General features: G+C 35.1%; 1 protein-coding gene across 8 annotated transcripts in view; it reads right to left on the bottom strand.

Annotated features, from left to right (window-relative positions):
* Nucleotides 1–25678, bottom strand: part of lama2 (laminin, alpha 2) — a 203708-nt gene that overhangs the window by 77254 nt on the left and 100776 nt on the right. For 4 of the 8 annotated variants that reach the window (XM_088626879.1, XM_088626882.1, XM_088626883.1 and 1 more), the window contains exons 14-19: nt 16844–17055; nt 15078–15189; nt 13075–13113; nt 8015–8128; nt 6141–6268; nt 4991–5077 (exon numbers count right to left, since the gene is read on the bottom strand). In XM_088626879.1, coding sequence (XP_088483005.1) covers nt 4991–5077; nt 6141–6268; nt 8015–8128; nt 13075–13113; nt 15078–15189; nt 16844–17055 — 692 coding nt within the window. The remainder of the gene's footprint in view (nt 1–4990; nt 5078–6140; nt 6269–8014; nt 8129–13074; nt 13114–15077; nt 15190–16843; nt 17056–25678) is intronic. The other 4 variants (XM_088626881.1, XM_088626885.1, XM_088626887.1 and 1 more) reach the window with 2 other exon arrangements.

The raw sequence follows: 25678 nt of genomic DNA, 5'->3' as shown, positions 1-25678 counted from the left end.
AGTTTTCAGAATGTAGTAAAGGTCCTCCAGTCTCCTGTGCAAGACTGAAAATCACCATCTATCACAATGCATTTCAAGGCCAGTCCAGCTTTCAGGCATTTACGAGAGAAACTTCAAGCTAGTTTCATTCAGCTTGGACTCTGGGGTACCTGTACAAATTGCTAGTAGAAACACCACTAACGTGATCTCAGTCTACTATGAGAACATTCTTTGCAGCAGTTCTTCCAGTGGATCAATGCACAATCCTAAAAGCACATTCTGACTCGCAGGGCTTTTCACACAGCTTAACTGCTGAGATCAACTAAGAACCAAGCACCAGTATGGCGCATCCAAATGAGGTTGCATACCCCTGACCTCGTTACATTTTACCTCCACTTGGTGCATCAATATAATAATTTAATCTTGAGGCACATTTCACTAGGAATAATAACATCCAGGAATTGGATGCTTTGTCAACATTTGGATTATTTGATACGATAGGTTTGGCTTAACCCGTTTGGTTAATGGGTAGCCTCCTGGACATAAGATGAGGAGGCATGAAGCCCATTCAGAGAGGCGTGGACCAGGGGGCAGCTGCAAGGTGGAGATGGGGTGAAGGAGGGACACTTGAGATTGGGAATGAGAATTCGAAGATAAGATAAGATCACTTTATTAGCCAAATACAATTTCTTCTTTTTTGTCTTCTCGCACACCCCAACTTGCTCTCTATGAGACACACAGACAGAGAGAGTAACTTGGGGTCAGAGCACAGGGCCATTTATACAGTGACCCTGGAGCAGTTGGGGTTAAGGCCCTTGCTCAGGGGCCCAATGGAGTAGGATTCCTCTGCCAGCTGCAGGATTTGAACCAGCAACCTTCCAGCCACAGGCGCAGATCCTGAGTCACCGAGCCACCTCTCCGCCCCCCGCAAAAGGCTGTGCTTGTGTGAATTACTGCATATAGTTAATGTCTGTGATGATGGTGATTTGCAACATCTGTGTGAGACTCACTTGCAGTTGTTATCCCTCCTGAACCTCAGTGAATAACTTGCATTTAGTGCTGCAATGCTAATACATTATACTGTATATTCTTGGTTTACCTTTATATGTTTTCTTTTGTCTGTCTGTAACCAATGACAAATCCCACTGTTTCAAAACAGGAGCTAAAAGCTTCATACCTATTATCTTCAATAGGATTTTAAAAATGTGCGTATGTTTAAGCAGTATTTAAAAAATGTATTTTTAAAAAATGTCTTACAAAGTCCTAGATGCAAAATACCAATGTTCTTATTTGAAATAAAGACCATGACAACTGCAATTAATTTGGCTGGCCATACAGTACATCTGTTCATTAGCTCTGGGAAGTCATCAATCTAGGTAGATAACAGCAAGCTGCAAAAGACCAACCGTTTTTTAATTTACAGTCTAAGATATGCACTCCCCTGGTGACTTCATAGCTCTGTTACTAATACCACAAACGTGTCCTCTTTTGTCTCTCTATCAACAACTTGTTCATTGTGCAGTAAATAGGTGGTACCTTTGTGATCACCTACCCCTTGTCTGGTGAAATTTGTTTTTCCACCTATTTCCGATGACAGAACCCAGTGTATTCTCTCATCTTTGGTCCCTATCTGTTATAATCATCATCAGGCCCACCTTTATAAAGGAATTCTCAACCAGTTCTTCAGAATTTTTTCAAATTAGTATTACAGAGCAAGCCAGCAATATGTGCCTCAGGCACAACTTTGATCTCAAAGAGTTCAGCAAGCTGGCAACATTAGAAAAAGGAAGCCACCTCCCTCTGATGCGGTCAAGTTAATCATTTGCATGAGAGAAATCCAAAATTCTTATTCTTTTCAGCTTTTTATGTTTGTGTGCAATGTTTTGTTATGTGACCCCATAGAATGAAAAACTGTATTAACCTAATCCTTTACACTGTCATCCATGGAAATTGAATTTTGCTAGGACAGTCTTCTTCAGCTGATACTTCACTAAACAAAATAAGATATATGACAAGAAGTCATTTTTTGCATGGTGAACATGTGTCTACTGCCCAAGGTGCAGACAAAAGGTAATATAAAAATGAAATAAAAACATTTTTCAAACACTATATTTACTAAATTAAAGACAAATATTATCAAACTACAGTTAAATATGCCATGAAGCAGATATATATATATATATTTTTTGTTTAAATAACCTAAAATATTCATCACTCATTGCTCAGTTGCTTTAGGGTGCTGCAGTATACAGACATTTGATTGAAGCACTCTGTAACAAGTGCATGGCAATATTTACATAATTATTAATCCATGTGACAATCTTGCAAATGAGCATGAAATAATAAACCATAAGATTACAGCGCTAAAGCACTTTGCCTTGTGGAAACAACACTTTTAATTTTTAATATATTTTTAAAAAACAAAATCTAGTTTAGAAAATGGCCCAATTTGGACACTTTGAGAGAGTTCCCAGGCTAACAAACTTGGAGCTATTTTGTCCTTGTTGCATTGATGTCACTATTAACAAAAAAAATAGCTTTAGTGTGCAATCATACAGCAATACAATATATACGATATATATATATACACAATATAATAATATATAAAATACTCTATCTTTTACAGTATATATTTCATTGTTCTATCCCTGCACCTGTGTGGCTTTGTTTACTTAAATAGCATTTGTTTAAATAGCATTCTTCAACATTGTGGGAAAGAGTTACTTTTCCTGAAGATTCGATTACTGCAGACTGCAAACAGTTTAACGTTTAAGGTCAAATTAAAGAAAAAAGATTAAATAAATGCATTTATGAGTCAGAATCCATGCAATAGAATTATCATAGATAATAAACCTTTACAGTTTATTTCTTGAGTGATTACTTTTCGATTTCACCAGCAGATTGTTCTAGAAACTTATGACTTTATGTACGCTTAAACACTCAACCTTATAACTATATTTTGCTCTTCTTTTCAGATAATCATTTCCAACTTAATTTTCAAACACTGTTATATTATAATTGAAAGACACTGGCACATGAAGAGTAGAATCAATCAGATTGAGGAACATGAGTGATAATTTTGAGGTTAATTGATTATAATCTCCAAATGATGTCTTCATTTTCCAATAACATAAAGCAAATCTTATTGCTGGATATTTTTTTTTATAAATAACCAATACTCTCAAATTACAGACTACTAGAAAGATACACCTAAAGATGGGTAAACTATATACAGTACAGGTACATTTATAATGGAAATCTTAGCAACGTGAAGCGTGTATCCAATGTGATTTCAGATTTCAACTTAACTTAAAAATGTTGCAATCAAACATTTTGAGTCTTCCATTCATGGGTAGTACTTTAGACAAATGCTTTCACATAGTATGGATGGACTTCATCACTCTTTGGATTAAGAATCTATTTCTTTCTGCCCTGCTTATTGTCAAAAGTAGTTTATATTCCTGTACTGGATAGCCTAGACTCTCACACATGGGATATGTTAAATCTCCAAAGAAACCTGTTCAGAGATCTATTTATTACTCCCACTATTACACACACAAAAAATGACAATCATATTTATCCCAGTATTTTCATTTTTCAGACATTTGTTACTATAATGCTATGCAGTATGTCAAGTAACACTTGTCTATAAAATTATGATACCTGAAATCGGCACTAATTTTGTTTAGTCACTGCCCCCTTCACTGCTTGAATTCTCTTTCATATATTTACTCCTTTCTTTGTCCAGCCTGGAACAAATAAAATTTAAATAAAAGATTAAAAAGTTTATATTCATCTGTTCTATGCCACTCAATCAAGATCTATTAGGATAGCATCTAACCTGGGACATAAACCAGTAGGAAAGCATTTGTGCTATGACTTGTTTCCATCTGCAACAGAGATCTAGAAACTGATCAGAACCCACTTCCTTTCCTTTCCATATGTGGTACACTGAGATCACACCCCTCTACAGCACGACTTCATCTGCTCTTATAAAACCCGAGGACTGGCAAAGGCACCTCTCCTGGAAACACTATGGCAAAAGGACACAAACTAATTCTTTTCTGATGAAAATTATTTTGGAAGCTTTAGGCAGAACTATAGCAGTAAAATCAAATGGTCGATTTTCCTTATGGGCCAGAAATAAATTACTTGGCAATGCAAATACTCATAAATATTAAACAGGTTATCTCCTTACATCCCAGCATTTATTTCACTGGATCAGGTTTCCACATGTTATTAACATTTTTGACAAACAATTGGTAATGCCCTGTGATATTATTATTAAAACATAAAGCCTGAAAGAGCTTCAAGCACATAGCCAAAAAACTGAAAACCAGAGGTGTTACGTGCCACAAAGTCAATGCCAGCAGTTCCCACATAATCTGATAACAAATCATACTCTTTGTCTATATCCTACTGACCTAAACATAATTTTAATTCAAGTCTTTACATTTGTTTCATTTTCTTGAAGTGTCATACCCATATCTATGTAATAAATCATTCAGTTCTTATGAAAATATGTATAATTGTATAATATGAATAATAATATGTATAATACGCCCAAATATTTGGGTTTTCACACTCAAAACTAGACACCAATTACACTGGGAAGCAGTTAAACTACAGTATGCTGAAAATGATTACACTACAAGAAACTACACAATATGACTAAGTACTGTAGATACATTATAATCATTGTGCTGTGAATTGTATCAATAAATATATACTGTAGTCTGTACTGTAAATTTTAAATGTTCTTTTTAATTAAAAAATTCAAAGTATGTATTGAATCTTATTTTATTATTTACATTGCTTCCCTAAGGAAAAATAATAGGTCAATATTGCAAATAACTAACTTGAAAGAAATTAGTTCATTTTGGAAGTTGTGCACATCAAAACGTCATGAGAAAATGCAATATTAATATTTATCATATTAATATTAATAATACATTAATATTATAGACAATTCTATATTAATATATACCAATGAGCAAGATTGGGCACTTACCTGTCACAGCGTGGCCCTGTGTATCCAGTTTGACATTGGTCACATATCAGCTCTCCTTTTGTGTCCAAAAAGCATGTGGGACTGAAACTTTGATGGTTTTGTGCAAAAACAGGAGCAAAGAACAAAAGCAGGGATAAATATATTAATTTCATAGCTGCTTGCTCTGTAAGAGGAACATCACTGTGTAAAAAGGACAAGAGGAGTCTTACTGGTCCCAGGGATAGACTGGAGATCAGGTTGCAAGTGAAAGACACTGGAATCACTGCTAGCTATTTCTGACGACACTGGATATAGTGAGTTGGATGGCAGTATCCCAGTGGAATGCTGTTACAGGGCTTTCTTTAGCCTGTCACTCTGTAGCCCCAGATACAACAGGAATACTCAGCTGCTTCCCTGAGGGCCTGGCGGTCAGTTTTGTCAGTCAGGGATTATTCGCCATATTAAGTGCCTTGGTGGAGCAATTGTTTTTTGAGGGCTTAGAAGTCACCTAGCAGCATGTCACAGACTGCTGCAGACACGATGGCTATGGTTTTTATTTGAAGCAACTCCTGAGATTTAACAAACAGCATTGTTTGTAGATTACATACTGTATGCCTCTAATTCTTGATAAACTTCAACAACATTGTAAGAAACCTTCTCATGTTTAACTAAAGCGCAACAAACAAACCTGTAAAATCTACTCTTCAGGCATTGCTTAAAAGGTAATACATACAGTATCATTTGGAAGAATAAAACAACACTTTGAAATAACAGGAATAATCACCATCATCCTCATCATTGTCATATATGAAATAATGAAGAACTACAGACTGAATGAAAATGTTACTCCTCCTGAAATGAGAAGGTGCATTTTTAAATAGGAACATTGGAAAATAAGAGCAGCAGCAGCAGAAATGTGTTTATGTTTTACAGATTCTTAAATAAAACAAATGGTTAATTTTGTACTTTGGTTATTCTGAAAGCATAATAAATGTCAGAAAAAGTAGATTGATTAATTAACAAAATAAAAATTGGTTAATAATTAACACCTTGCTGGTAATATAGACAATAGAGATACAATGCCAAAGTGGGCTCCAACAGGCAAGACAAGGGGTTGTTTAGCTGAAAGGACATTTCCAATTCCACAGTACAGTATAACTTGGAAACTTACTTATTTGAAGGGCTCTGCAGTGGACAAGCACAGGGACGACAGTCGTTGGTTGTTCCCACTGTAGGATCACCATAAAATCCAGGTTTGCAGATACTGCAGAATGGGCCAGTAGTGTGGTCTTTGCAGCCCTGTGGATACATGTGAAAGTTTCTGGCACTGTGCTGTGGAGACCTCTATCTAACAACAATGTCTAGTAAGACAGTATTGATGTTGATCGATTCACTGGATTCAGTAGACACCTTTTACTTATGGACTCTTTACTGTTGTTATGTTTCTCTTGCCCATGGTACAAGATGGTGGCCCTGATTATTGCCCTGATTGTCTTAATTTAGGTGTTAGTTACTTTGTTAAATGTTTTAAACTTATCAAAACCTGCTAACAAATAACAAATATTTCATTTGAATGAAAGGTTTCAAAGATAAACTGAGAGAAGCAAAAAATCTATTAACAAGGCAGTAAAATGGCAGTAAATTGAGTTGAACATCTTCTAAATGACTTTTTCTTTGCCTCAAAAACCTTTAAAAAGTTTTGTCAATTTAGTGTACATAAAGTGAGCATAAAGGGATTTCTAAAATATAATGCAAATTTAATACAAATGCAATATTCAACCAATATTTTACATAATGTAATTCTATACATCTAATTTCCATAAAATCATAAAATTAGACTAGGAATACTAAATCAGTGTGAGATTGTGAGAGGCGGTGTCACTAAATTAAAAGTAATGCATTTTTACACGAATTGGCATCAACCCAACCTCTGCTAATGCAGTGCTAATGAAATGAGAAATGTTTTTTTAAGCTACATGCCTCGTCAGGCCTAATAAATCTTAAACGCTATTGAGTTAATTGCAGATGTCTATTCAGCATAATTACCCACATGTAGAAGATTTCTTGATTACCGAAAAAAAATGTTAAGTGTTGTGATGGGATTGGCCAGAGCCAGGGACGTCGGCTTTATTACTGCCTCTACTTGGCAGACTTTACTGAATGCCTGCCTGTTCCTCTATAGCTAATTGCTTTTTAAACTGTTTCTTACCTCTCGTAAAATAAATCATTAATGGTTTTATTAGCACTGAATATATCTTAAAGGGAGGGATGATATCTGACTGCAAGAACTTTACCACTTGCCAATCTTGGTAAATTTTTACATTGGGTAAGGTGTTGCTTACAGATGGTGCTATGTGTCTTTTCAGTCATTTAAAATAATACAAGATGTGTGGTGATAGAACTGTTTGTACTCTTCGGGACATGCTGTGGAGCTACATTACAAATGCACTAGAATCTCTGTTTGAAGGAGAGGGAAGAAAGTACAACTAATCAACTTCGGTGCAGATTTCACCTGTCTACAGACTGGACATAGTTTGTTGACAGGCTTGATTCAGCCTAGAGGCAAACAGGGGAAAAAAATCATTCTTGGCTGTACCAGCTGTCAGGGCTGGACTGAACAGGCTTAGCTTTTCTGAAGACAAATAAATTGTGACATAAACAAAAGCCTCCTGAAGAAGTCGCTAAAACTTGAGGCAAAAAAAAATTCAGAACAATGGCTGTTGTGCGCATGATCAGAACCTATAAGAAAATGTTTTTCTTTTGTAAACACTCTCATTAGGTCTTGGTTTTCAATATAGACAATTTTTAACATCTCCTTACCTTTCTGACTAAAACTATTTGAGTAATCTGTACTGGCAAAAATAATTTTAAAAAAGCTGGCCTTTCTAAACATTGGCTACAGCATTCAAAAAAGCTATAATTATCAAACAAAACAGGTCAAAACTACATATTTTTGATAATATCTTCAAAGTTAAATATGACTAAAAACAGCATAACTGATTTAATACTCAGGCAAGAGTGGGGCGGTCATTGAATTAGACTTACCAGACACTTGCCAGTGAAATCATCACAGTGATCTGAGTGACCAAAGCACTGGCAGGGTTCACAAAGCCCCTTGTAGACTGTACTGTTAACCCGCCGAAAACCAGCAGCGCATAACTAGGGAAAAGGAAAGAATCACTGATGAAAAACTGGTTTCACGTGCTGTAACAGGGGAATGAGATTAGAATTTATTGATTTTATCTGTGATGACTGTTGAAATACAAACATATCTGTTAAAGTTGTTAAATATAACATTATTTTTAAGTTTATTAGATATTGGGATCAACATTTGGTTTATAAAGCTAACAGTTAAAGCTTAATGTAGCCTTATAGTTAGGAATGATCTATTATTCTGTAAGAAAAATATACATTTTATTTTTGCTTTGTTCCAGCAAGTATAAGTAATAGAATAAGAATAATGTAGATTGGATTAAAAAAAACTAATCAGAAAAAATATACATATAAAAAAATGACAGAATGAGAGAAATGATAATAAAATGCACAGAGTCAATATTTTTTGTGGGATGAATAAGTTATTCAATACAAGATTTGACTTTTCTCTATGTCACTCTCACATAAAAGGGCCACATTAATATTCCCTTTAATGTTTAGTTGTACACTTCTTTTACTGTCTTGCAGTCTAAGAAAATGCAAACAGATTAAAAAAAGATTCTTCTAGTCGATTTAGGAGACTACAGAGTGAAAATGAATCACAGCACATTTACTATAGACTGTATCAAACATGTTAAGATATGAACAGTATTAGTAGGAAATGATTTTCAGAAATAATTAAATATTATTTATATATACGCCAATTTGTACTGTAGCTACCTGAAACCAAGCTGATGAAATGCTTAGTTAATGAAAAATATTAGTCTCAAGTCACACACATCAACTCCTGTTGATGCTAAAACAATACTTATTTGATGGACCACTGATGATGCAACAGAAATGTATTAGTAACAGATGATACAGACAATGATATGCTCAAAAAATAATGTAAGCATAATTTGTTGTTATAGAGAAGAATATATTATTATAGTAGGGTGTATTATAGTTGTCTGTACATTCGAGAAATATTTGAATGATTTCTGGTCTAATGGAATACACAGAGTAAAACTCTAGTACTGCACAGCACAGACAGCAAGATAACCTGATAAATAAAGCTACAGACAAAATATTTTTAATGAGCAAGGTTTCTGAAAAATCATCATCTGAGTAGCCTGGTAAGATTCTCAGATTACTGTCAAAAATTCACTTTGGACAAGGGAGAAGAAGAGCCAGAAATGCGCAAGCAACGATTGTATGAAAGTTTGACCATTTGAATAAAAAAGGTAAGATATAGACCTTTGCAAAAAAAAAAAACTTAAAGGTCAGACAAAACCAAAACTGTACTTTAACAACTTTTTTTAGATTTTATCAGGAAACATGATTTCAAAGAAATCTAAAAATAAATTAAAGAAAAATTCTTCATGCTCTGTGTTTTGGGAATTTTGGTTGTGGAATTCAATGGTCTTGTTTTTCTTCCTTTGTGTTGTAGAATTATAAATGAAGGCTTCTCAGTACATTTTACATTCTCATGTGCTACCAAGTACTAGAAATCTTATTGGATGGAAGTTTGTTTCCCAGAAAGATGATGACCCTAACCTTTTCCATGAAGGCTACAAAGAAATTTCTGCAAAAAAAGATTACTGATTTAGATAGGCCATCTCCGTCCCTAGACTTGAATTCCAGTGAGATGTTGTGGATTGACATGAAAGCTGCTACTGCAAGCAGAAAACCAAAATCGACTGTAGAACTAAAAAATATGGATTGAAGAGCAGGGAAAATCTCTAAAAAGATACTAGAACTGGCTGCAAAGTACAAACAATCACTGCCTGCTGTAGTGCATGTCAAAGTATAGCACAAAATTCAGAATTGTATCTAATAGTCATACACTATTAATAATATACTGTATGAAATAAGCAAGGGTGTCCAAATATGTTTTGTTAAAGTATGATTGTTTTTAAATTTTAAACGTCATTTTAAGATCCTTCAATGAAACATTTGGAATTTAAAAAAATCACTTTCCTTATGGTTTTGTAACTACCCAAATACCTTTGTCTGCTACAGCATAAGTAAAGGATTAACATACTTTGCTCAACAATCAAATATACATGGGCACAACTAAGAATTGCAAGGAAGTGCATCTTGGATCAAAAATAGGCAGCTATTCGTTATACAAAATTACTTCTTTACACTACATTACATACTGTACATGTTTGGAAAAAATTGTCCAGTCATGTTGTAACTGATTCTCTCCAATTTTCAAGTACCTACTGGAGGTCTGTAGTAAACTACACATATTCAAACAGACAAGATGAACATTTTCTTATTTAATTCCATTTGTTTTACACAATCAACCAAAAATATTTTAATGAAAATGGTTATGAATATATTCTAATTGTTATTAGATTACTGTTCAATAATAATGCTATAGTATATAGTATGTTCACCCCCTTCCAGTTATGTCCCATTATACACATTTCTTGTAAATGCAAGTGAAAATACTCAATAAACAAGTATTGAGTGTAGAAGACGTTAAATGCCAACAGAAACTGAAAAGGAAATGCCAACAATATGTTGTGTTAATAAAATATGTATACATCTCACAACTGGCAACCCACTGAAGCTAAGCTGGTGTGAGCCTGGTCAGTTCCTGGATGGGAGACCTCCTGGGAAAAACTAAGGTTGCTGCTGGAAGAGGTGTTAGTGGGGCCAGCAGGGGGCGCTCACCCTGTGGTCCATGTGGGTCCTAATGCCCCAGTATAGTGGCGGGGACACTATACTGTAAACAGGCGCCGTCCTTTGGAGGAGACGTAAAACCGAGGTCCTGACTCTCTGTGGTCATTAAAAATCACAGGGCGTTTCTCGAAAAGATTAGGGGTGTAACCCCGGAGTCCTGGCCAAATTCCCATTGGCCCTTACCAATCATGGCCTCCTAATAATCCCCATCTATGAACTGGCTTCATCACTCTGCTCTCCACACCACTGATAGCTGATGTGTGGTGAGCGTTCTGGCGCACTATGGCTGCTGTCACATCATCCTGGTGGGGCTGCACACTGGTGGTGGTGGAGGGGAGTCCCCATTACCTGTAAAGCGCTTTGAGTGGAGTGTCCAGAAAAGCGCTATACTGTATAAGTGTAAGCAATTATTAATGTTATTATGAAATCATTTGTAATTCAACACAATGGGAAGAGGTTTCATTTTGTTTACTGCCACCACAGTGTCTCATGGAAGCGTCAGACTAAATGGTTTGCCAATGCATCCCTCAGTAGTGATATTGGAAGCTCACAGGCTACTGGCAGGTTGCTCTTATAGTGTATGTTCAACTTGAGGATACTTTGGCACATTCGATCCCCCTAACCCCACTGCTGAAGGAGTCAGAGTCACCTGATGACACAGACCAAACAACATCTGAATCACAGGGCTCAACTTGCATCCTAAACAAATGTCTTCCATGGCTGAGCCACCCAGATAACCTGCCACAAATTCGCAAAGTTATTTTTTATTTATCGATTTTGTCGCTGGGACACTGACCTTTCATTGAACGGATGTGACCCTTTTACAGGATAATCCCATCAACTGGTTTGTTGTACACAAGAATTAACTTGTTTTTCTGCATGTCTGCACCACATTTGCCGAGGAACGTCAGACATGTGGCCTGCTAATAAACATGATCTACACACAACCTCGATTCATCATAAATGGCAAGTTCACTGGAAGTGTTGCTCCAACAATGATGTTGTTTTTTTTTTAATGATAGGATGTTAGTTTCTTTCTGTGTTTCCTTATTGATTTTCACCAAGCATGACAGCTTACATCACCTCAACACCTGTGCCCAATCACCTTTACCACTAAAGAGGTTATTTACTGCAGTGCCTCTGAAACAATGTCACTCAAACGACATCAACAAACTTTGGCAATATGCAAAATCCTCATTTATTTTATTATTTTATATAATATGCACACATATATCAATGATAAGTTTCTCTTGATGCTCAGTGTACAGCAAATATATACATACTGTGATGCATTAAATGCAACAGATGATATTCTATCCAATACAGTTTTGACGTATTTCTTATTTATGAACCATTTACAAATATTCCCATTCTTCTACATTTATAACCATCTTATGTATCATTGTGAAGAACTGAAATACAAGTGAATTACAACAAAAAATATGTTTGGTCAATTTCATTTCACTTAAGAAAAAAAAGCTAGGCTATTTGTACTGTACATTAAACCTATAATTAAAAAACAGTCAAGCCTTTTTCATCAACTGAGCAAGTCATTGTCCTGGTATAATAAAATGTACCTAAAACTAAACACAACACTACTGAGAATAACTTTTATTTTTCAAAAATACACTTAACATAAAATCACTGTTTATTCCATATTAGTCAATTATATATATATAATCTTTGAAACCAAAGACACTCTAACAAAAGTGAATTATTTGTTTGAGATCAACTTAATTTCACAAGTTGAATTACTTTACAAATTAAAACACATCATTGCTTTGCATATTACTGTAAGGGTGTATAGGATCTTATTCAATTTAAAAGCATTTTAATCTGATGTTTGAGAAAGAAATACTGTACTCGTGCTGCCATTATTACACCGTGTGTAAGTTTAATATTCTTCTTCCACTTACCCGGTCCCATTTGTTTCCCTCTTGCTGGGTATAATTAATGTTCTACGAAATTAAAACCATTTGTGGTTTGGTCGTGTGAACTGATTCCCAGTCTTGATTGATGATAAAAACTTGTCCAAAAAGCTACCTGATACTGTATCTTGATATGACATGACAATCAGATTAATGCACTCTGTACAGTATGTGCAACACCTATCCAATTGTCTTTGAATTTGTCTTTAAAATTACTTTCCGTAAAAGTCTGCCAACTTTTATCTTTCATGAAGATACTGAAGTTTGACTGAATATGAGAATACAGTACATAACACAAAGAATGTGCATGTTGTTCTGTTGTGCCTATTACAGTGCGTTTCCTTTACTGACCTCACTTTTATTGAAGTGTGAACCGGATTTAAGTTTCTGCTGAGAAAGAAAAGTAAAGATATTAGAAAAAAGATTAAAGCCAAAAGGTAGCAGGAGGAGCTGAAAGATAAAAAGTTAAGAAATGTAGAGGGGAATTAGTGCTATAAAAAGATTGAGCCATCTATGAAGATTCTAGAACAGGGGTATTCAACCATGACCCAGGCATTCCCATGCCATTACAGGACATTGAACCTTCCAATAAATAAAGTATCGAATTGATCTTTAGTTGCTTAATTAACCAAGCTGCTACAGATCGCTTTGATTAACACGTGGAGCAGAAGACTTGCAGTGCCATTGAATAATCCAGGTGCTAAAATTTAACAATGTTTTTGGATCAGAATATTGAGACAAAAAATCAGTCTGTGTTTTTTTAATCTTTAATATTTCTTTTTCTAAATGTCAGAATACTGTTTAATCTGAGTAAGGTAGGATGAGAGTTTGATGTCACCTTTCTAAAACAGGTCAAGTGATTGAATTCTAGACATTAAATAGCATCTAGTAATGTGGTGTGAAATATAGTGTCTGCTGAGAGTTGAAGGATTACCTCAGACCTTTAGAAAACTAGTGCGTATCTGCTTAGTTTATAACCACTGCGCCTTTAATCAAAGTGCTCATAGGGAGCCCATCTGCATCATACAACGGCTTCCGGCAGTAGAGACAATATTTTATTTTAAAATAAGCCAAAATAAACTTCCAAGAGTAAAATACACACAGGAGGTAATTTTTTTTTTACATTGCGAAATTGTGAAAACACAATTCTGCGAGAGAAAATGATTGTTGCACACAATAATAATTATAATATAATAAAGGTTAATTTATTTTGCTTGACTGGTAGTGTCATTGGTAATGTTTTAAAGGTACATGTACAGTACTCTATCTCTCAGGTACAGTACTCTGCATTTAAATGCTTTTTGCTCTTCTTAAAAGTATGTGTATCTGCCATGAACAAGCACAAAGCAAATTTAAGTGAGCATATTCTCATCAGCATCTGACCTTTTACTACAGTGTTTTGATGGCAAAACACTACTACCTCTTGCAAAGGTATTGACTTCAGGTTCACCTGTTTATGCAAAATGCTAAGGAACCTAATTCACACAAGTTAAGGTCCCATTACCTTCTAGGCTTCTTGAACGATATTTAAGCAACTTGAGAGTTGTATATTTTTGTGTTGGGGGAGTGCAGGGAGTAATTCTGTTTTTCAAAAATCGAATGATAGTAAAAAAAAAACAGTAATATCTCTTATTAAATGTGTTTGCCCCTAATTGTAACCTTGATTACTCTGCACTAAATATTTGTATTGTACTGACAATTACCTCCTGTTCAACCAGACTGCTGCCCACTAGTTAGACTGTCAATGGTCTGGCATTTGTTTATAACTTAGAATTTAACTTAAGTTTTTTTTCTTCTATTGTTGCCTTTCAGTTATTCCATTCCCTACCCTTCAACATGTCATCTGCCAATCTTTGGATTATGGTACTAAATGATGCATAAAAAATAAAATACAAAATTGCACAACATATAACATGCGAAATTAAAAACAAAAAATGTTAAAGGTACAGCAGCATGTGATGAGCTGCCTCTCTCCAGTAAGTCATTTCCAGGTTTAGATGAAAAATGTTACATACTGAAGATACTGTTTATAGAACCTTAGAAGTTGGGTGCAAAACAAATAAGGATTACAAATATATATATACAGTATATAAATATGAAATATTGGTGACTTCTAAATTAGGTTTAAACAATATAAAAAATGCATTGTTTTTCTTTGTTGCACGACTTTCCCCAAAATACAGTTTCCTTTTAATACACCATGTTGTTAGATTGCAGCATCTATTCAACCTTCAACATTCCCATCACACCCATGGAAGTTAAATGGTGGCTATAGCAATGTACCTTCTTGGTGCTGTATGTTGAACATCCTTATCAATCCAAAAAACCTGAATTAAGATATGGCATTCACTTACTTCACAGGACGTGCCGCTGTACCCAGGAGGACAGAGACACATTTCAACAGCTGATGCCACAGGTCCACTTCTTGAATATGGAGTGGCCACTTCAAGACTGACAGAACTTAGCCTAAAAGAAAATCAAACAAAATAATGTATGTACTGGTTACAAAAGTAAATGAACTACTGATATATTTTTAGAGAGAAGGAGGGAGAGTAAAATTTTAAGAACAGCTTGCAACAGGCAGGCTAGCATCATACAGAATATTAATATTGAAATGCTTTAATTCATTTAAAAAATACTCAAGCTACAAAGACGGGGTCATATTTTGTGAAGAATGAAAAATGTATTTGAAACCTTACTACACTGACCAAACTCAATAACACATTATAATACAAATATTTGTTTCCATTGTCAATAGCATTGCATAAAGATTTCAGCAGGGAGTATCCAGAAACTATACCAGTACAAAACATAGTGGTATTTGTAAATAAAAGTAATACCACACAGTATTGAAACTAGAAGCTAGCTGTTAATTGCACACAATTATGCATACATGAATTTGCCAAATAAAAACTGATTGACTCCCCAAGTCAAATGCAACCAAATGATATATCTGGATGAGTCTCGGCACCAGTATTGTTTACAAAGATACATACATTTCATGTTAAATATAATCCGATATGTGAAATAAGGGAGTGTGTCTGTTATATGCTTTGAACTGTTTTTTTATTATGAGAGGACCTCGTGTGAGCTGTTCATACAATTAAAGCCTCAAATGTCAATGACTTGAAGTAGTTCTATAATGAAGAACGAGCCAACACTCACAAAAGCCATAAAAGCCTTCCTGTTACAGGAAGAGTCTATGTGAAGGCATTGCTGCTCAAGGAGGTCTCACCATTCATTCAATCTGAGGGGTTCACATACTTATTCACACGAGGAGATTAACTGTGGGGTCATTTTGTTAATTAAATTATCCAAATATTTGTGCTATATGTTTAACCGAGATATCTTCATATTTTGTTTCACTCCCATGAAGATTTAATTCCGTTTTATGTCTAAAACTTACGAGAATACTGATCACCCAAGGGGGTTCACAAAATGTGTAAAGCAATAAATTAACTCTTAAAAGCAATTTCCTTAATTTCTCCTCAATTTTAAAAAGTAATCTCTTACACAAGCAGATGTTACTGCAAAAATCTCAAAGTAACTTTCCCAAATATTGAATATTTTTGTAAAGCTATACTGCATATACTGTACATACACAAATGTTTCCTCTTTGTTTCCTATTATAAGAATTCCAATGTACAGTACATACGGCAATAAACTCCTCTACTCTATTCTGTACTCTATCCTGTTTCTTTAAGTTAAATGCTTGTCCCTTTCCAGTAAAGGCTGTGTATTTCCAGATTTGTATGAGTATAGGCCTTCTATCATTAAAGAAATACCAACTGCACTTTTTGTATTTCTATTAATATGTGTGTAAATAATTCCAGTACTTTTCTAAACATTTATTGTACATATGAAATGAACTTGTATATTCTTAGATGGAATCCAGAGACCCATACAAACCGATATTGTAACCTTGAGAAAGAAAGATCAGTGAATAATTAAAATAAGAAGACAAATGAGAAGCATGCAGAAACGGGGAAGCATTTACATTTTTCATAAAGAAAAAAAGACTAAAATGCTAATAATAATGTTAGCAATAATTATGTAATATGATTGTGCTATTCTCCAGGACATCTAAAATCAGTTTAATTACTGGTTTTTCACTCTGTACCTATAGATGGCGTTGTTTCCATTGGTGTAGGAGGCTCTAATGAGAAGACGAGTCACATTTGTCAGAACCGTCACGAAATCCTTCTTACTGACAGGCAAGCCTGTTTTGTGATGTTGAAAATCTTCAGGCTGCAGCACAATTACTTTCCTGCTTTTTCCAAATGGGTACAGCTGGATTCCAAATTGGCTGTCAATAATTTTTATCCCATTGCCCTACACAAAGAAAAACATAGACACATATTTTAGAACATACTTCATTTTTATTAGCTGTTTCATGTTATGGTACTGTATTCATATATGTAGAAATCCTGCAAAATATTAACTTGTTAACTGTAACTACAGTAATATTGCAGAGTGAAAGTACATAGATGCATATTTAGGACCAAATAAGTATTAAAATAGAAAAAGTTGAATAAATCATTACACTGAACACAATTCTAGTTCTGGTGAGGTTGAGATTAATGAATGGGTAATTCATGTTCAGTGCTTCCCTTCCGCAACACACATAGTAATGTCACCTATAAAATTCTCTCTAGTCAATCATGTTGGTAATTGCCTGGAAATAGAGAAACTGCCTCAAAACCATTGCATTATTAACAAAGCAATGTCTCTATGTCAGAATTTCTCTCATGTTATAAGCTATTTCAGCTATTGCTGTTTACTGTATTTTAATTTATAATGGTTTTGGAAATACTGTGAATGTATTTTAGCATTAAACCCTTAAATGTCAAATTGATCATTATTATTTGATTATCTAAAATACATTTTTGACTGATAAACAAGTTTCTTAGTAATTATTTTAGGACCTATACTAAAAAACATATGTAGATCAGGTAAAAGCATAAGAAATACATATAATATTTACAGAAATTAAACAATAATGTGCAAAAGCTACTAAATATTAACTATTATGATGATCATGCATCCAAACAATTAATAAATGGATATAAACTTAATAAATGATAACATCTGTACAAATTCAGAAGAAATTGATTCAGTCAAGAATAAATATCATTTATAAAAATAACATAATATAATATATAACATAACATAATAAAATGATCATGTAAATTCTGAAGCAAAGATCTTTAATAAACAGATAATATGTACATTCAATATATACATTCAAGAAGGTTCTGTCACCTTCTTGACAGAACGTCCGCAGGTGGTGAGGGTGGGCACCAACGTATCCTCTACCCTTACTCTAAACACTGGAGCCCCCCAAGGCTGTGTGCTTAGCCCTGTCCTCTACTCCTTATTTACTCATGATTGTGTCGCCAGGTATAACTCAAACTCCATCATTAAGTTTGCGGACGATACAACAGTCATTGGCCTGATCACAGATGGTGAAGAGTCTGTGTACAGGGAAGAGGTTGAAACCCTGGCAGCATGGTGCCAGGATAACAACCTCTCTCTGAACATCAGTAAGACTAAGGAGATTACATCTGTTCTCTTTCTTTTTCTTTTTCCTGTTTACAACCATTTTTGGTGCAATATATGCCAGGGACCTGTGCAATACATTTATATTTATATCTATATTTACATCTATATTTATATTCATATGTGTGATACGATTTTTCTGTGTACTGTTCTGTTCTAGTTTGTTCTTTGTGTGTCTGGACTGTGAGTAACTCTTGTATTGTACTATTATTATATAATTCGTTACACTGTGGCTGTGTTGTGTGTGTTAAGCTGCTGTTGCACTGCAATTTCCCTCACGGGATCAATAAAGTATCTATCTATCTATCTATCTATCTATCTATCTATCTATCTATCTATCTATCTATCTATCTATCTATCTATCTATCATGATTGTGGATTATAGAAAACACCAGGGAGGAGATCACACACCTATCCACATCAGTGGGACTGCAGTGGAGAGGGTCAGCAGTTTTAAGTTCCTGGGAGTTAACATCTCAGAGGACTTAACCTGAACCCACCACACCAACACTGTGGTTAAAACAGCACGGCAGCGCCTATTCTTTCTCGGTAGGCTAAAGAAGTTCGGCATGCCATCACATATCCAGGCCAACTTCTACAGTTGCACTATTGAGAGCATCCTGACTGGCTGCATCACTGCCTGGTATGGGAACTGCTCCGCCCGGGATCGCAAAGTACTGCAGAGGGTGGTGAAGTCAGCGCAGCTTATTACCGGCTGTGAGCTACCAAACATCAAGGATATCTACTCCACTAGATGTCTGAAGAAGGCCAGGTCCATTCTCAAGGACCCCAGTCATCCCAGTCACAAACTGTTTTCCCTCCTACCGTCCAGTAAACGGTACCAAAGCATTCGGTCCAAGTCCAACAGACTACAGAACAGCTTCTACCTCCAGACAATAAGACTGCTAAATAGCCCACCTGCAGCTCCTTTAGCAAATCACCTGTAATGGCTACATGGAGACACAGTTTTCACTGTCTTCAGCATAACCACACTACCTGTATATACTGCAAAGACCATGGACACATGGCAGCTCTACTCATATTGAGTTTTAGTCCATTTCTTTTACATCTATTATTATGTAACCTTATTTTCATAACCTCAATTTTGTGATTTTTGTGTTTTTGTGATTTTTGTGATTTCTGTGATTCTTGGGATTTTTGTGAGCTCGCGGAAAAGACATTTCATTGCCAGCAACTACTGCTGCACACTGTATTGTTGTGCAGGCTGTGCGAAAATCAATAAAAGGAATATGAAGATCAAAGCACATACATCACAACTTTTCCAGATGTTATTACCATTGTGGAATCATGCAGTACAGGAAGTCTCCAAAGTACAACCAGTTTGTGTTCCAAAAGCATGCTGGCAAGCTGGTTGTTCAGAACTCGGAAAGCATTTTCTCATGTTACAAATGGTGGTTGGCTGCTTAGGCTCATATAAAAGGGCCAATTTAACAAATACATGGGGATAAATTAGGTGTAATATTATATACATTTGCACAGGAAGCACAGTGGCACAGTGGTCAGCTGGGGCCCTGGGTTCAATTCTAGACCTGAGGTGCTATCTGTATGGCGTTTGTATGACTTCCATTCATTCATGTGGGTTTCTAGATACTCCGATTTCCTCCCACAGTCCCAAAATATACTGGTAGGTTAATTGGCTTTTGGGGAAATTAGCCCTGGTGTGCGTGCGTGTCTGTCTGCCATTCAATAGACTGGCGTCCCATCCAGGATGTACCCTGCATTGCACCCATTGCTTGCTGGGATACTGTAGGTCCCAGCTCCCCTCTGACCTTGAATTTGAAGAAGTGGTCAGAAAATGGATGGATAGATTACACATTTGCAATGAAAACAGAACAGAAAACAATGGGGAAGCACACTGCTGTTACAAACGGGCATGTTTTTTTAAAGGTAAAAGTTTAAATAATCCTCTAACACAAAATTAAAACATAAGAGAACTTCTGATTTCTTTGCACAGCATAGTGAGATTGGAGCAAAGAAGAGTCACAAAACCAAGAGACAAATATTTGTTTGCAACACATGCATACAAAGTGCCACATATTTGCAAGGAGGGTGAGTGCTGGTCCCCTTTGGATTCTACATTCCAAAGCTACCCTCACTCTTCTCCTCAAATAAAGACCTATCTTACTGCAAATTCCAAGAAACATGGCAACCTTAGGAGGCAATGCATCTTTCTAAACAAGAAAAGATGTTAAGAAAGATGTCCAGATGCAAGTCTGATTGTTACTGTATATACTAAGATGGGCTTTCTGGAACAGACAATCACCTAATACTGCAGGTTATCCCTAAGGCCTAGCAAAAGAACACCTGTTGGACTGAAAGAACTCCAGTTGGTGTCTAAAAGTTCTACAGTCTTATTGAAGTCACTGGACAGATGGCCTTAACAGGTCCCCACACCCATTTCCTGTCAAATTGTTTCCTGGCCTGTTCTAGGTAGAGGTTTACTCAATGTAAAACAGCTATTTCACACTCCAAATTTCACCAAACAAACAACACTGGTCTAATACACAAAAGTTCAAGTGAATATCTCATTGGATACCTGTATAACGTTAAATACATTATGTAGGTTTATTGGTTGTTTGAGTAGAATGGCTACTTGAGATAAAAAAACTGACCTCATGTCATTTTATTACTTCAAAATACCAGGTACCCAGCATTTATTACAATTTAATGTAATTAAAGTGCAAGAATTAATTGATTACAAATATTCATGAACACCCACTGAAAAATATATGATCTAATTCAATGCAAGAATAGTAAAAGATACAAATTCTGTCCTGTTTAAGAAATGAAGACTGCATGGTTGATATTGGCATAATTGAAAGTGGCCTGTCTATGAGAGATGTTGCTCTCATAGACAAAAATAAATATAAAAAAATAAAAAAAAGAGATGTTGCTTGGAGAATGAGATGTTCTGCCTCAACAATCAGCAGACTGGTCCAGAGAAACAAAGAAACTGGGAGTCACTGTAGATGCCAAAGACTCCAAAACAGTATGATCAATGCACATAATTGTTGTCAGACTGGAGTGACTACAGAAGGAGAAATGTGATGGAAGAAACAATCCTCATATGAGCAGAATGACTGCATGAAAATCCTGGAAGTGCCCGAAGACTATTCAAGACTCCAAAACTGTGGGTAGAAGACATTTGAAGTGGTGGTGGAGACTGTAGCCATTCAATTCACCAATGAGTGCTACTTTAGCCTTAATATATTGTATGGTACCCAACAGAAAACAGAACCTGTAGCAATGTCATAATAAATGCTGGCAGTTATATTGTTCAATCCCGTCAGCCAAGCCAAAAAGCTCTGATGAAATGGGGAACCTGTATTTCTCAAAACAAGCAACAAGTTTCTGAGGCACAATGAATTGTGAATATCTCATTGGTCACCTAAAAAATGATAGAAAAATGTGTAGGGTAAGGCTTAATGCAGCACACAAGAACCCTTTTGGTGCAGACAGAGGACAATCTTATGCTTAATGATACATTGACAAAGTCCTTCAGCCACGTTTTTCCATGCCTGTAAGCCAATCGAAGACTATCAAATTCCCAGCAAGACAATGTAAGATCACACAGCGGCAGGACTATGACTGCACAGTTACAGAAAAAAAGCTGAGGTCATTTTACTTATTGTTTTATATCTATGTTAAAAATATGTGATTAAATCCATTAGACCTGGGTGTTGCAATTCATTTGTGCACTGGTATAAATAGTAGACACCAAAGAAATAGATTTCGAACCTTTCCAATCTTTCTTTAACCCACATGAGTTATATAGCAACCAGAATACTTTTTGATTAAAAAAGAGATCTGTCTGATTGCATGTAAAATGTAAGGCTGTAGAAAAGGAAATGACAATTGTGCTTTTGGAAATCATATAAAAATGTGCTCCTTCAAGACTTTTGCCAGCAGTTTCCAATCTATATTCCTGTCCTTCTTTTGATGTGGGAGGAAAACTGATGGGAATTGAAATAAATGTCACTCACTGGTGATTTGTGAGTACCTAGTGGTGAATGGTGTGAATACTTTATTGTTTAAAAATGCATTCCTTTCAGAAGATGTTTTGCTGTCAATGTGAGGTGAATAGCACCGTATTCACAAATCCAAACACTATTTATTTCATAACATATGTATTTAGCTACTGACATTTCTTAATTTCTTTGTTAAAATGATCAGATGTAAGTCTTTAAAGCAAATAATTTATTTTCTCACATTAAAAAGAAACCTGTTTTAAACTATAATTAAGTAATGTAGCCCACCAAATCTATTAGAGTAATCGACTAGGTTAGGGGGCCCATTGCGTTTTTATGTAACATTCATTGAAGGGAAACAAAATGCACTTGAAGGTTATTATTGAAAGTTTTATTTTCTTAAGAGTGCTTTGAAGTGAAATAAATGAGGTAAAAACAGTACAATTAGAGATAACAGCACAATTTGCACTTTCAGTCAACATGAAGCAAAATAATTCAGATGAGAAAGAGATGCATACTGTTTCTTTAAAGAAGAACAAAGTATATTATTGAAGTCACAAACTTATGAATGCTTAGTCCTGCTAGAAATTCAACCCTAAGTATGATGATTCACATCTATAAGTTTTGACCTTTTCTGAAGGGGATATCCATATGTACAATGTTAACAATAACTCCCCTTTAAAGATTTAAATTATCTTTAACAGAGAATGTTGCCTTGTCACTGTCCAGAGACCTGGGGACGTGGAAAAATCTAACTGAAAGCAAAGCTGAATCTATCTTTTAAAGCTTTGTTAATGGCAAACAGCTGTTCAGGAACTGACTTTAGAACACCACTGGATCACAGCTGCAAGCAACTGGCGACATAAATAAAACCAGACAAATTAGTCAGATGTCTGATTCAAGCTTTAAACAACATGATACTTGGCCATATACGTATGAATCAGCTGGTGATAAAGATGCTGAACATTCAAAGTGGAAAGTACTAATGTCAGTAAACTTGTTTACTGTTTTCTGTATAAATCTAGTCACTGTTAGAACTGATTAATAGTACTTTATTCAAGTTCTTTAGTGATTTGGTTCACATGTTATAAGATCATAATATTCATCTGCTGCTCATTAATTTTGGAAACAGATCCTCAAGTGATATGCACCAAAGTTCACATTTTCAGGGTTTTTAAAAATGTAAACAGGCCCTCTGGTTTTCTGTGATTTTTTTCCAATAACAATAATACCACTGATCAAACCCTAATTAAAGTGTTTAATCCATTTTATATTTTATCTTGCAATACACCATACAGTATGCACAGCAAATTTGTGCTTAAGACATATTTGTCGACAGATCTCTCGATCATACAATAGCTGAAATAACAAAAACAAAGATAAAATTAGAAAAAGTCCTAACTTGAAGGAATGAAATGTGAAACTAATTTGAGAATGATAAAAAAAATGTAATCTATAATCTGAGTGCCAGTTGCACACAAGGTATGTCTATCAGTGGTTCAACAGAGACTCAAATAGATTAAGAACAACTAACAGGGTTCATATGAACATAATTCTGTGGTTTTATTTAACACCAACCAACCAGTTCAAAATAAATTTAAAGGGAAAACAAAAAGTCTCCAAAAATAGGAAACGCTCAACATATATTGTTCAAATTAACATATTAACTGAACAAGAAAGGGCAATACTTTAGAACTACAGAAATCTGTACTATTGACATACAGCATGTTGAGTGCTAGAAAATGGCTGGCACATGCCTTTAGTAAAACATGTAGGGCTTATTAAATATGTATTGCCATTGAAAGACAGCCTTCATAGCAGGGATATCCCGCATCTACTACTGGTATATAATTTATATATAACTGATGCATTGCTTCCAGGTATCTCCTGTTCTAATGTTTTACTGAAATGGTGTGAAATTAGACCTTATTTGTATGAGAAATACAGATTTCAAATCATGTCTACAGCTCATTAAAATAATTATTGAATAAATAAATTTGTATGAAACCCTTAAGTACATACAAATCTTCTGTGGAGACTTTGGGTGTATTGATCACTATCTATTGAACTTTAAGTAACAGTTTTCACACTTAATGTTCTAATATGTCTTTGTCCTGCTTCTACAGTATGTAGCTTAAGGTTGCTCTTAGCCTGTTAACAAAATCACATTCCAGATTTCAATGTTAGATAATTAGACAATAGTTTAACAAAAACAGGTCCATACTCAAATGCATTATTAAATGGCTCTTAGTTGCTAAAGCTACTCATCATAACAGATTGCAAACTACATGTTACATTGAGCTTTCAAATAAATATTTAATTTTAAGCCTTATTTTGGTGTTGCCAAATTAAAATGTAAGTTAAACATAAATATGAAGTATACAGTGTAAATGAGTTCCACCCATTGGAGCTTTAGTATTCTATGTATTAAAAGCCATGGGGGTTTTCAAGGTGAAAGTGACCTACAAGGTACAATTGTTGCAGTAGAAATATGCTGTATAAGGTATACTTTTTTGGAAAACATTTTTAATTCTGTGATATTTTCCTTACACGTAATAAATCAATCAATTGATGGGTTAATATTGTAACAGTGCAAAATCCAATGCTGTAAGGACATTTTCAGATGCAAAGCATCTACACTGTTTCTAACCTCCAGTAATATACACTGGTTCCTTCTCCAAAGTCTGTTCTATTGCCTGTTTCTCCAGTTCATCATTTTGCTCAGTGTCAAGACTATAGCAAGAATCCCAATTAACTATAAAACCAAGTAACTACTATATTTAATAACTACTATAGATTATACTAATTAATTAACAAAGATTTATTTTTATTACATTATGCCATCATGTACTGTAGCTTATTACATTCAACACTCATAAAGTGCACGAGCAGCAGGCAAAATAGGATTTTGGTCTGTATCTGTTTCTGCTGTGTCGTAGGCTTCTCCTTCTTAATACTAAGTCGCATGTCGTTCACCTTTGAAACGGTTCTCAATCTAAACTTCTAAACTTTACTGAAAGCCAACAGGACCCAGCAAGTGGTTTTACAGTTTACCCAAGGCATCACCTCCTTTAGCATCCACTTCAGCCACAAGGTTTCAATCGAACTGTGACTGTTAGGAACCCCTGCAAGCGTCTTAGCATTCGTGAGAGGATAATGGGCTGTTTGGACACAATACTTAGATTTTAATACTTAGATACTTATCCTAATTAGATCATGAAAAAAATAAATAATTTAATCTGAATTATAATAGCTACATGATTTTTTATGTTTTATGCTTCAATTAAAGCATGTTAAAACAGACATGAAGTGTAAAAAATGTGATAACAGTACTTTTTGACAAGTTTTTTTTAGCACGTGTCTGAAGACTGAAGGCTGCCACTCCTGTTAAACAGCCCTTTGTCTTC

The sequence above is a fragment of the Lepisosteus platostomus genome, chromosome 3 (genome assembly GCF_059453375.1).
Source record: "Lepisosteus platostomus isolate fLepPlt1 chromosome 3, fLepPlt1.hap1, whole genome shotgun sequence".
NCBI classification, from domain to species: domain Eukaryota; kingdom Metazoa; phylum Chordata; class Actinopteri; order Semionotiformes; family Lepisosteidae; genus Lepisosteus; species Lepisosteus platostomus.
The sequence above is the reverse complement of the archived record's forward strand: the minus strand, read 5'-3'. Positions and strand labels throughout refer to the sequence as shown.